Here is a 14,009-nt window from a genome sequence, read left to right as displayed (position 1 = left end):
AAAGAGAACACTAAAAATTTACTGAAAAACCCTAAAATCTCCAGGGTAAGCAGGTGGACATTGCACACAAAGGAGCTTGAGTTTTGTGTGATTTACAAAGTTTCAAGAGATGAGCTAATATCTAGGCACAGACAGAACCATTCAAGTGGTAAAATGGTGTGTTGAAGCCTTGAGAGCTGGACTGGAGATAAAACATAACAAAGTTAGTTTAGGTATACTCCTCTCTCAGATAGGGAAGGAGCAGATGGTTTTAGCTTAGATATGGGAAAACATACAATGGACAGAGGGATCTTTGATGAAACACCAGCAGTCTTGAGTTATGAGAACCAAGGTCTTGCGTACGTGTTTTAATTTTGATTGGATAATATAATTATGTATACACCCTTTAGAATAATTGGTTAGCAGAATCGCGTGTTTATGTATTCAATAGGATAGTTTTAACATGGCACCTGTGTGTTGGTTACTGAGTGGATATATTCAAATGTACACAAATTTATTGTGATAAGAAAAAGTATATAAGTTACGAGACTTTGTAATTACAGCAGAGCGTCCCTTGATGGACTAAGAGGTTGCTCTCCCTGCATATGCTTGTACAAGCTTGAATAAACCATCTTGTTTGAGAATCCAAACAACGGACGTCCTGAGTTATTTGTCCTGACCTGAGACCTGGTCTGAGCTGTAGTTAAGAGGGCAGCTGACCCACGCGAAAGCCAGATCAACCCGGGGTCTCAGGGAAGGAGGTTGAATCCCGTCTACGCAAGGGGGCAAGAGGGGTGAGTGTCCCTGGAATGTGTTCAAGATGATTTCCTGCAGCAGTAGGTTTCCGGTCCAAAGAGAAGACAGTGAATGTTGGACTTGGTTTTGGAGAATGAGTTGGCCCAAGTGCATCAAATATCAGTGGGAGAGCATTTAGGGGACAGTGACCATTGTATCAAAAGGTTTAGGTTGGCCATGGAAAAAGAACAAGGAACAAAGGGATAATTAATTGGGGGAAAGCCAATTTCGATGGAATGAGAATGCATCTGAATCGAACGAGTTGGAATCAAATGCTGGCAGAAAAGACGGGAGATGAACAATGAGCCACCTTCAAAGAGAAAGTATTGCAGGCAACATAAAGGAAAATTCCCTTGAAGAGGAAACGTAGGACAAGTAAATCCGGAGCACCCTGGATGACGAGAGAGATAGAGGTGAAAATTAAAAGAAAGAAGTCCGCGTACGACAGATGTCAGGTGAAAAAATACAATGGAGAATCAGGCTGAATATAGGAAGACCAGAGAGGAAGTGAAAAAACTAATAAGAGAGAGCATGAAAAGAGACTGGTAGCTAGCATAAAAGGGAATGCCAAGGTCTTCTAAAAGCATAAAAATAACAAAAGGGTGGTTAAAAAAAAAGAATGGGTTGATTAGGGATAAAAAGGGGACTTACAAACATATGAATTAGCAGGAGTAGGCAACTTAGCTCCTCAACCCTGCTCCTCCATTCAATAAGATCATGGCTGGTCAGATTGTAACCTCAACCCCACATTCCTGCCTACCCCCTAGTTAATCAAGTATCTAACTAGATCTGCCTTAAAAATATTCAAAGACTCTGCTTCCACCACCTTTTGAGGAAGAGCGTTCCAAAGACTCATGACCACTGAGAAAGAAATTCTCCTCATCTCTGTCTTAAATGATCAACTCCTTATTTTTAAACAGTGACCCCGAGTTCTAGATTCTCCCACAAGAGGAAACATCCTCTACATATTCACTCTGTCAGAGCCCTCAGGATCTTAAGTGTTTCAATCAAGTTGCCTCTTACTCTTCTGGATACAAGCCTAACCCGTCCAACCTTTCTTCATAAGGGAACCTGCCCATTCTTGGTATTAGCCTAGTAAATGGTAGTAAACCTAGATACTTGCATACTAGCCTTATGTGATTCATGCACTGGGACACCCAGGTCCCTCTGAATCTCAGAACTCTGCAATCTCTCACCATTTAAATATAAGCTTCTTTTTTATTCTTCCTGTCAAAAAGGACAATTTCACATTAGCCCACATAACACTCCATTTGCCACATCTTTGTCCACTCACTTAACCCGTCCCTTTGTAGGCTCCTTATGTCCTCTTCATAATTTACTTTCCTAACTATCTTTGTGTCATCAGCAAATTTAACAACCATTCCTTCTGTCCCTTCATCCAAGTCATTTACATAAAATTGTAAAAGGTTGAGGCCCCAGCACTGATCCCTGTGGCACACCACTCATCACATCCTACCAATGAGAAAAAGACCCATTTATGCCAAATCTCTGCTTCCTGTTAGTCAGCCAATCTTCTATCCATGCCAATATGTTACCCTGATACTATGAGCTTTTATTTACTGTAATAACCTTTGATGTGGCACTTTATCAATTGCCTTATGAAATCTAACTACAGTATATCCACCGGTTCCCCTTTATCCACAGCACACGTGACTCCTTCAAAGGACTCCAATAAATTGGTAAAACATGATTTCCCTTTCACAAAACCATGTCGGCTCTGCCTGATTGCCATGACTTTTTCAAAATGCCCTCCTATAACATCTTTAATAATAGCTTCTAACATTTTTCCTATGACAGATGTTAGGCTAATTGGCCTGTAGTTTCCTGCTTTCCGTCTCCCTCCCTTTTTGAATAAAGGAGTTACATTTGCTATTTTCCAATCTAAATGGAACCTTCACCGAATCTAGGGAATTTTGGAAAATTAAAACCAATGCATTAACTATCTCACTAGCCACTTCTTTCAAGACCTTAGGGTGAAGTCCACCCGGGCCTGGGGATGTGTCACCCCGCAGCCCCAACAAGTTGCTCAATACCACTTCCCTGGTGATTGTAATTTTCCTTACTTCCTCCCTCCCTCCCGTTTCCTGATTTACAGCTACTTCTGGATGTTACTTATGTCCTCTATAGTGAAGACCGAGGCAAAATACCTGTTCAATTCATCCACCATCTCCCTACTTTCCAGTATCAATTCCCCAGATGCACTTTCTATAAGACCAATGCTTACTTTATTAACTCTTTTATTTAAATATCTATAGAAGCTCTTGCTAAACGTCTTTTTATTACTAGCTAGCTTTCTTTTGTACTCTAATTTTCCTTCTTTATTAATCTCTTTGTCATTCTTTGCTGTTCTTTATATTCTTTCCAATTTTCTGACCTGCCATGTGTCTTTGCATATTTATATGCTTTTTCTTTAAGTTTGATGCTAGCTTTTTTCAGTTAACAAGGGATGGTGGGCACTCAACTTGGAATTTTTCTTTTTAATTGGAATGTATCTGTTCTGTGTATTCTGAAATTATCCCTTTAAATGTCTGCCACCGAACCTCTATTGACCTATTCCTTAGGTCATTTGCCAGTTCACTTTAGCTCTCTCGGTGATGTCTGTTTCGTGATCATTCCATCAATGGGAACATTTTTTCCCCATCTACTCTGTCCAGACCCCTCATGATTTTGAATATTATATCAAATCTCTTCTCTCAACCTCCCCTTCCCTAAGGAGACCAGCCCCAGCTTCTCCAATCGATCTTCTTAACTGTTGCATGAAAGCAAAGTCTCTGCACATCACAGTGCAATACCTAAAATTAACTTTTCACAATTGGAAGTAGAGAGGGAAAAAGATTTAAGAAATGGTTGCATTAAAACAGGAATTGCAATTAAGTGAGTTGCAAATAAATGGTATAGCAAAGTTAAATGCAAAGTTAGAGCTTATTCAATGTTGGTTGAAAAATATTAAAACAGCACCTCAATTCCCCCAGCAGTCACCTGTGATTTTTCTAAGTGAATAGCTAAGTAGGGATGGTTTTATTGTCACCTGTTGGAACTACTGCAAAAACTCACAAAAGGCCCAACAGCTAGGAAACAGTCTTCTTTTGATTGGAACTTAGGCTTTATATTTGCATGTGACTTAACATGGAAGTGAATTAACTGGAGAAGGAATTTATTATTTTGGGGGTAAATTACTGACTACAAATTTAGTGCATTTCAATAGGTGCTACATTTTAAATTATTTAGCAGATATACAAAAACCAGCAATATGACCAAACCTCTACAATGTTTGACTTAATAGTGTGAAACCTGAATGAAGGTTAAATATTTAATAAAGATTGTATAAACACTGTACTACCTAGGTGTGAGGGGAAGCAAAAGAGAAATAGAAAGGGAATTAAAAGTAAAAAAATGACACCAAATGCTCATTTACAACACACCGCAAGCTGATATCCACAATACCTTGCCTCCACAATTGGCTTGATAACAGAAGATGGTTGTGTAGAATGCCCAAATTCATCTTGCAAATCTAGAGGAATGTTGAAAGGCACAGCAATGCGAAATGGAGGATCCAGTAATCCAACTGTAAATTTATCAGGTTTTCCCTCTTAACAAAAACATAGATATTAAAATTGAGATTAATCTTAGTCAAAGACCTTACAAACTTCGAAAAAAAATTATTCTTAGAAAGCATAAGATCTTCATGTAAGCAAGTCCTAAGTCTGCAAGCCTTAGCTCGTGATTAGGATTTGAATAATTAAAACTAACAAAAAATCCAGAAGTGTAAACACCGTAACATTTAAGTACAGAAACTAAACGCACAGTAATGTAGCAGTTATGTTACTAGAGTATTAATCCAGAAGTCTGAGCTAATAATTCAGAGAACAGGAGTTCAACCCCAAGCAATTATAATTGAATGCAATTAAAAATAAAAAACCTGGAGTTAAATAACTGGCAGCAGTAAACCCGTTCGATTCTTGTAAAACCCTAACTGGTTCACTAACATCCTTTAGGGAAAGAAACCTGTGGCCTTTTCCTGGTCAGACTTGTGTGTGACTCCAGCCTCACACCAATGTGGTTGAATCTTAAATGCTATCCGAAATGGCCTAGCAAGCTACTCAGTTCAAATTACCACTACTGGTTCAAAGAGAAAAGACAGTCTCTCCCCTCCATTACTATCTTCTCAAGGGCAACTAGGGATGAGCAACAAATGCCAGCCTCAGTGTTTTGGAAAGGTTTAACTTAATCTACAAGTGACTTGAGATATGAAGAGTCATACGGACTCGAAACGTTAACTCTGTCTTTCTCTCCACAGATGCTGTCAGACCTGCTGAGTTTTTCCAGCACTTATTGTTTTTGTTTCAGATTTCCTGCATCTGCAGTATTTTGTCTTTATCTTAAGATAGGTGGTATAGCTTTGCAAAAACTATTTGCACTATTTACAAGGCATCACAATAAGCACATGACATTCAGGACACAGACTATTCTGTGCCTAGCTCTCTTGGAGCCTCTTGGTCATCTGGCCACTGGTGTCACAATTACATCATTATCATCACAGTCTCATCAACATAACCATTAATCCATTATATCTCCGCCCCGCAACAACCCTCCACCAAGTATAATCTCACAACTGTCAAATCCTTTTGTCAAACTGTTTACAAAACTATTTAAATTCCTGTCATCTTCTCCCAAAGTCATAACATCACAGGTTGAGCCTATCAGGTGCTTTAACAAACTCTCCCCGATCTCATCTCGATTATGCTCGGTTGGGGTTGCTGGGGTATTCCTGGTTCCTGTATCTGAATGGCATTTCTGGGGCGTTTTCAGTAAAGGCAGTGTTGTCATGATGAAACTGGAAGAACTGACTCCTTGTGTATCTAGGGGAATCAGGACCGTTCTGATTTCTCTTAAAATGCCAAGCGGTGTGTTAACAAGGTATGACCGTGGTTGCTGGTTTTGGTGTATGATTGTGCCTTGCACCTGATGGTCTCTCATCCAGATATTCTGCCCTGGTACTAATGTGGGCCGTGTTCGTGCTTTATGTCGGTGGTTATACCAAATAGATGGCCTCTCTCAGAGTTTGTTCAAGGCACCTTACTTAATCTGGATCTCATAAAGTGACAATGGGTCTGAGTTGGTGTTGGAGAGAAGGAAGCTGGGTTTTCAGCCTTCTGCTCATCAATAATTCGGCTGAGTAAAAAAATGATGTCAATGGCGTGACCCTGGTTGAGCAAGGTTAGCTCTAGGTCATTGTTCTTTTTCGTTACCATTTTGATGGTTTTGACCCCACATTCTGCTTCACCATTTGCCTGTGCACGGTGTGGCAAACTGGTGACATGGTGGAATCCAGATTCCGTTGCGAATAGATGGAAATGGTCATTCGCAAACTGTAGACCATTGTCCGATACTACCTCATCTGGGATGCCACGGGCAGAGTTGATGTCTTCTGCTGTTGTGGTATGGAGTCTGCTATTTCCAACCAGCGAGAATAATAGCCCATGACTAGAAGATACACTTTTCCTCTGAAGTCAAAAAGATCCATGCCAAGCCTTTACCAGGGCCTGGAAGGGAATGGCGAAGGTAACAACGGTTCATTTGGTTCTTGGCTGTTAATGGCGCAAGTATGGCATATGGAAGTAAATATTCCGATGGATTTCGAAAGTCCTGGTCATCATACCGATTGTTGTGTCCATAATGCCCAAGTGACCAGTGTGGAGTTTATGGAGAATATCTTCTCTCGTCACTTGCAGGATTATGAGCCTTTCATTAAACATGAGGTTGTCATCAACAATCGTGAGATGCCTTGGTCGTTCGTGGTATTGTCTCAATGCGTGGTTGCTAGGGCATATTCAGGCCAACCTTCACGGCAGTATGTTCGGACCTGGCCATGTTCGGTGTCTTTCAACTGGACGTTCCTGATCTTCTGGTGTTTGCTTACAGAGGCTGGTAGGGTACCTGTACTCGATCAGGAATGTGCTTCCACCTCAGAGATGAGTGTCAAGTGACATTCTGTAGCTTGGTCAACTGTAGCTCTCAACAGCATGTCAGCTATAAATTGACTTTTGCCTGGCATGTAACTGTGGTATAGTCATAAAGCACGAGTCTTAGCCGGAAACATTGTATTGTTGGTGGCATCTCAGCCATCTCTTTGGAGTTCAGAAGAGTGACCAGAGGTTTATGGTACGTCTCAATCTTAAATTGCAAGCGCAGTAAGTAATTGGAAAATTTTTCATAGGCCTATGTCGCAGCTAGCATCTCATTTTCAACTGCCGCATAGCACTGTTCTGTTTCTGTTAATGATCGAGAAGCATACGTAGTAAACTGGTTTTCTCTTGCCACCTTCCTGGATCTGCAGAACTGCTCTAAGCCCTATCGCTGATGCATCGGCCACTATTATTGTTGACAGTTTTGAGTCATAATATGCGGCCACTTTGGAAGAGGCTAGTAACTCCTTAATCTTGAGAAAGGCGTTCTTCTGGCCGACATCCCCAAAAGCAGTGCTGACCTTTCCTCAGCAGGTATTTAAAGAGGTTCATTAATAGCATAAATTTCCTCATCTGATTGGCCATGCCTAAAAATTGCTGAATGTCCACAATACTCTTGGGCTGTGTAAATTCTTTCAATTGCCTTGGTCTTCTGGGGATCTACCGTTATCCTTTTTTGGTCATATGACCAAAAAATCTAATGGTGGTCTTCCCAAATTCACGCTTATCATTCAAGGTGAGGCCTGCTAGCTTAACCACTTTTAAACCCCCCCCGGATTCTATGGTGGTGTTCCTCTTTAGTAACACGAAGGATGAATAAATCATCCATGTGGCAATTTGCCTTTGAGGATATTGGACATGATGCATGAAAGATTTCTGATGCAAAGGAAATGCCAAAAGGAAGACGAGGGAAACAAAAGCAATCAAAGTAAGCAGTAAACGTCATTAACAACCTTGATTCTTGGCCAAAGGGAATCTACCAAATCCCACTGTTGGCATCCTGCTTCGTGAAAAGGACAATTTTGGACAACTTTGCCAAACTGTCATCAACAGAGGACATCGGGTGTATCACCCTTTGGACAGCTTTATTTTGTTGTGGCAGGTCAACACAGAGCCTGACATCACCACTAGGTTTAGGGATCGTAACTAACCCTGAGCACAACTTTGTAGGCATTGTAACAGGAGAGATAATGCCTTGATGCAGCATCTTGCCAATGTGCTCTTTGACTTTTCCAATCAGTGGGTGCTGTATCCTCCTACGGGTAAATAAACAGACGGGTTTTGCATCTGGGAGTAGATTGATATGACACTCACTTTTGAACTCTCCCAAACCCCAGAACAACCAAGGAAATTCACCCCTAATAACAACTCTGTTGTCCTATCGTGTTATCTTTTCAACTCCTGGCACAAGACCAAGGTCTGAACATGCTGCCCTGCTACTAGGGAAAGTTGCTGATTCTGCAGAGTAGAAAGAATTTTATTAATTACTTTGTCTTTATATTATATTGCACTGATCTGGCCCTACACTTTAAGTTCTGTGCCTCCTGGCCCTTGTGGCTTATTTTTGATGGCTGTATATCCACATTATTAAGCCAATCCAGTTTGTCTGATGAGACCGTGATTGCAGCCCCTATGTCCAACTTAAATTCTGTTCCACAACCTTTGACATCCAGCTCTACAGACTGGAACTGCTTATTGGGGTCTTTTATTTCCCCCAGGAACTCTTCATCCTGAATGTTCCTATTTTCAAACGGCTATATTTCAGGTGTTTGAAAAGCTGGATTTTTCTCCAATTTTTTCACCTATGCTTTAAATCTGCAGAATTGTTTAAATGTCCAGTCCAACCACAGCAAAAGCATTCAGCTCCCCCTGCTGGGCATGTTGTGCAAACCATGCTGTGCTTCAGATGCAGCGCTGAAACATTTTGAAATAGGCGGGAGGGTCCTTCCCACCACTCAGTTTTTGTAGATTCTTCATTGGGCGGGGCTCCCAACTTTGGGCCTACATACTGGATCAACCCCTCCTAAGCCTCGACGTCGCCCCAAATTGCACCCCAAGTTAGTTGACAAATAAACCTGCGTTTGGAAGCCCTGTAACGGCTTAAATCATTGATAGAGGAATCAATTGATGTGCTCGGCCATTGGCTCCTCTGGTCGAATCTTGCACCGTCTATAACTAAATTATTTTTAGGGCTAAAGTACTTATCGAAGGCCCCCATAACCTTGCTGTATAATGCCGAGGCCTCTTCGACACCTTGCCGCTCCAGAACTTCATCAGCAATGTCCCCACAGCATATAAAATTGTACAGACCTGGTGTTTGAAGTTTTCCATGTAAACCTGAGACCTTTTGAGCCGTTTATTCCGCAGCTCCCATCACTGTCCTTGCTGCAGATCCTTGATGCTTTGGGAAGTGCTATGGAAGGGGTTGTGGCCATGCAGGAATTACCGACATAGTTTGTCTGACCCCCTCGCTGTGGCACTTTTCGGTTTTGATCTCTGGTGCTGTGAAATCAATCTGTTCCAGCTCTTCACTCATGGGTCACCAATGTGTGGTCTCAGTTTCTTAAACTGTGGCCCCCCAGTGCTGCCAGCATTTTTCGGAGAGGCTTAACTTACTCTACAAGTGACCCGAGATGGGCAATATAGTTTTGCTAAAATATTTATTTACAAGGCATCATAATAAGCACCTGGTACTCAGAACACAGATTATTCTATGTCTAGCTCTCCTGGAGTCTCTTGGTTATCTGACCACTGATGTCACACACACACACACCATTAATATCACCCATTGTCTCGTTAACATAACCACACCTAGATCCCAAGAATGAATTTTAAAAACTGTTCTAGGCACACTATCTATGTATTGTTTCTTCTAGTGAATATGTGAAATACGTTTTTTAGTGGTTTGTTTCAAGCACTGCAGCTGAATACAAAAGTATTTCAAGCTACTTAAAGATGCATCCTTATATAACAGACTCATTAAAAAAAGTTAACCTAATAATCAGAGGGTGCAGTCAATACTTAGTAGATTAAATATTTCATGTAGTCATATGCCAAGTTTAACCAATCACTAAATATGGCAATATGGAATAGTTTACATGGCACTAACTCTGTAGGAACCAACTTTACTTAAATTAACAGCTGATAAAAATTAAACATAAACCAAAAGAGTTCTAGGAAAACATTAGAAAGTTCCACCAGCACCTGAATGCCATAGCATTCGCAATAAAACAGGTGAACTGTCAGCTCAAATAGAAATTCATATGTAAGACTTGATAAGTATGACAGAAACGTGGCTACAAGGAAACCAAAGCTTGGACCTGAATATCCAAAGGTATGCAAGATTCAGGAAGGACAAAAAGCTGGGAAAAGGTGGTGGGGTAGCTCTGTACTGTAATGAGAGATGGCCTTAGTTCTAAAGATCAAGACATAGAATCAGTTTGGGTGGAACTAAGAAACAGCAAGAACACACAAATTAGAAGTAGGCCACTCAGCCCCTCGAGCCTGCTCCGGCATTCAATTAGATCATAGCTGATCTGATTTTAACCTCAACTCCACATTCCTGCCCACCCCCGATAATCTTTCACTCCCTTGCATATCAAGAATCTATCTACCTCGCCGTAAAAACATTCATAGATTCTGCTTCCACAGCCTTTTGAGGAAGAGATTTCCAAAGACTCATGACCCTTGGGGAAAAGATTTCTCATCTCTGTCTTAAATAGGCGACTTCTTATTTTTAAATAGCGACCCTTAGTTTCAGATTCTCCCACAAGAGGAAACATCCTTTCCACATTCACCTTGTCAAGTCCCCACAGAATCAGTATGTTTCAATCAAGTCCCCTCTTATTTTTCTAAACTCCAGCAGATACAAGTCTAGCCTCTCCTGCCTTTCCTCATGAGACAGCCCACCTATTCCATGCATTAGTCTAATAATCTTTCTCCAAATTGCTCCAACACATTTACATCCTTCCTTAAATAAGGAGACCAAAACTGTACACAGTACTCCAGATGTGGTCTCACCAATGCTCTGTATAAATGAAGCATAAGCTCCCTACCCTTGCATTCAATTCCCCTCGCAATAAACAATAACATTCTATTAGCTTTCCTAATTACTTGCTGTACCTGCATACCAATCTTTTGTGATTCATGCACTAGGACACCTAGATCCCTCTGCATCTCAGAGCTCTGCAATCCCTCACCATTTAGATAATATGCTTCTTTTTTATTTGTCCCTGTCAAACGGACAATTTCACATTTCCTCACATTATACTCCATTTGCCAGATCTTTGCCCACTCACTTAACCTATCTATATCCTTTTGTCACCTCCTTATGTCCTCGTCACAACTTACTTTCCTATCTAACTTTGTGCCATCAGCAAATTTAGCAACCATGCCTAATCATTTATATAAATTGTAAAGTGTTGAGGCTCTAGCACTGATCCATGTGGCACACCGCTCGTGACATCTTGCCAATCAGAAAATGGACCCATTTATGCCAACTTTGCTTCCCGTTAGCTAGCCAATCTTCTATCCATGCCAATATGTTACCCACAACACCATGAGCTTTTATTTTCCGCAATAATCTTTGATGTGGCACCTTATCAAATGCCTTCTGGAAAATAAATACAGTACATCCACTGGTTCCTCTTTACCCACAGCACATGTTACTTATTCAAAGAACTGCAATAAATGGGTCTTTTTCAGAATGGCAGGTGGTGATTAGTGGGATACATGCAGGGATCAGTGCTTGGGTCCCAGCTATTCACAATGTTTATCAATGATTTGGATGAGGGAACCAAATGTGATATTCCAGGCTTGCTGATGACACAAAACTGATGGGAATGTGAGTGAAGAGGATGTTAGGAGGCTTCAAGGCGATTTAGGCAAGTTGAGTGAGTGGGCAAATACAGGGCAGATGCAGCATAACGTGGATAAATGTGAAGTTATCCACTTTGGTAGGAAAAACAGAATGGCAGAGTATTATTTAAATGGTGATAGATTGGAAACTGATGATGTACAAAGGGATCTGGATGTCCTTGTACATCAACCACTGAAAGCAAACATGCAGTCAGCAAGGAGTTAAGACGACAAATAGTATGTTGGCCTTTTTTGCAAGGGGACTTGAGTACAGGGGCAAGGATGTCTTACTGCAGCTATACAGGGCCTTGGTGAGACCACACCTGGAGTAGTGTGTGCAGTTTTGGTCTCCTTACCTAAGAAAGGATATACTTGCCGTAGAGGGAGTGCAGCGAAGGTTCACCAGACTGATTCCTGAGATGGCAGGATTGTCCTATGAGCAGTGATTTGGCTAACTAGGCCTATGCTCATTGGAGTTTAGAAAAATGAGAGGGGATCTCATTGAAACGTATAAAATTCTGACAGGGCTGGACAGACTGGATGCAGGGATGATGTTTCCTCTGGCTGGCGGGTCTAGAACAAGTAGTCACAATCTCAGGATACGGGGTAGGCCATTTAGGGCTGAGATGAGGAGAAACTTCTTCACTCAGAGGGTGGTGAACCTGTGGAATTCTCTACCACAGAGGGCTGTGGAGGCCAAGTCACTGAATATATTGAAGGAGGAAATAGATTGATTTCTAGACTCTAAAGGCATCAAAGGGTATGAGGAGAGAGCGGGAGTATGGTGTTGAGATAGAGGATCAGCCATGATTTTACTGAATGGCGGAGCAGGCTAGAAGGGCTGAATGATCTACTCCGGCTTCTATTTTCAAGTTTCTAAACATGATTTCCCTTGCACAAACCATGTTGACTCTGCCTGATTACCTTGAATTTATCTAAGTGCTCTATTATAACATCGCTAATAATAACTTCTAACATTTCCCCTATGACAGACGTTAAGCCAACTGGCATATAGTTCCCTGCTTTCCATCTCCCTCCCTTTTTGAATAAAGTAGTTACATTGGCTATTTTCCAATCTTATGGAACCTTCCCCGAATCTAGTGAATTTTGAAAGTTAAACTCAACACATCAATTATCTCACTGGCCATTTCTTTTAAGACACTAGGTTGAAATCCATCAGGACCTGGGGATTTGTCAACCCGCAGTTCCAACAGTTTGCTAAGTACTACTTGCCTGGTGACAGTAATTTTCTTGAGAGCCTCCCCACCTCCATCCCAATTTCTGATTTACAGCTATTTATGGGCTGTAACTTATATATCCTCTATAGTGAAGACCGACGCAAAATACCAGTTCAATTCATCTGCCATCTCCTTATTTTCCATTATTAACTCCGAGATTCACTTTCTATAGGACCAATGCCCACTTTGTTAACTCTTTTGTTTTTTAAATATCTGTAGAAACTCTTACTATTTGTCTTCATATTTCTAGCTAGCTTTCTCTCTTACTCTAATTTTTCCCTTCTTATTAAACTTTGAATCATCTTTTGCTGCTTTTTATGTTCTGTCCAATCTTCTGACCTGCCACCCATCTTTACGCAATTATATGCTTTTTCTATAAGTTTGATACTGTCTTTAACTTTCTTTTGTTAACTACATATGGTGAGTCCTCCTCTTGAAATTTTTCTTTCTCATTGGAATACAAGGGTCAGAACACATTGGTGGGTTCATAGGCCACCAAACATCAGTGGTAATGTAAATCATCAGTGGTAATATATAAATCAGGAAATTAGAGGTGCATGCCAAAACGGTAATACAAATAGTCATTTGGTAGTACAGAACTTGAGTATCGTTGAAAAAAGGCACGTCAAAGCTATTCAACTTGCACTCATCAGGACATTCACAAGAATATCAAATGTAAAGGGAACAACAATTTATACTTCATGAGAAGAGAGTACTGATTGGTTGGCAAGTGGAATCTAATTGGTAGAGGCATTGTCATGGAGAATGCACCAGTTAACTGATGACTGACAGTTAACTGCCATGTTTTGTTTAAATTCAAGCCAGGCAGGTTACTCTAATGGGTCAAGGCATTGTCCTGGGGAATGAACCAGAGAACGGCTGTGGTGTATTTTGTTCAGTTGAAACAGCCGCAACATGTGTATATGTTCTTTCTGTCTGCAAAGAACAGGTGTACTGATATAAGTAACTTCTAGCATGTGTAAGTGCGCCACACTGCAAGCCCAATTGATAATCTTAAATTGGTTGTTAGCGTAATTCTTAGCACACTTGTTTAGCAAATGCTGTCCAATCACAGAATCACATGTTGGATACTTTTTTCAGATTTCCAAGTGTGGGTTAGTTCGGTACGGTCAGTACCTTGCCTGTTGTGAAC

The 14,009-nt window shown here is 40.9% G+C and overlaps 1 protein-coding gene across 1 annotated transcript in view; it reads right to left on the bottom strand.

Moving 5' to 3' along the window:
• Window positions 1-14,009, bottom strand: part of smchd1 (structural maintenance of chromosomes flexible hinge domain containing 1) — a 211,842-nt gene that overhangs the window by 133,029 nt on the left and 64,804 nt on the right. Inside the window, exon 20 of the mRNA XM_078540635.1 lies at window positions 4,240-4,384. Within this exon, the coding sequence (XP_078396761.1) occupies window positions 4,240-4,384 (145 nt within the window). The remainder of the gene's footprint in view (window positions 1-4,239; window positions 4,385-14,009) is intronic.

This window comes from Cetorhinus maximus, chromosome 4 (genome assembly GCF_964194155.1).
Source record: "Cetorhinus maximus chromosome 4, sCetMax3.hap1.1, whole genome shotgun sequence".
NCBI lineage: Eukaryota > Metazoa > Chordata > Chondrichthyes > Lamniformes > Cetorhinidae > Cetorhinus > Cetorhinus maximus.
This window is presented reverse-complemented; position numbering and strand designations above follow the sequence as displayed.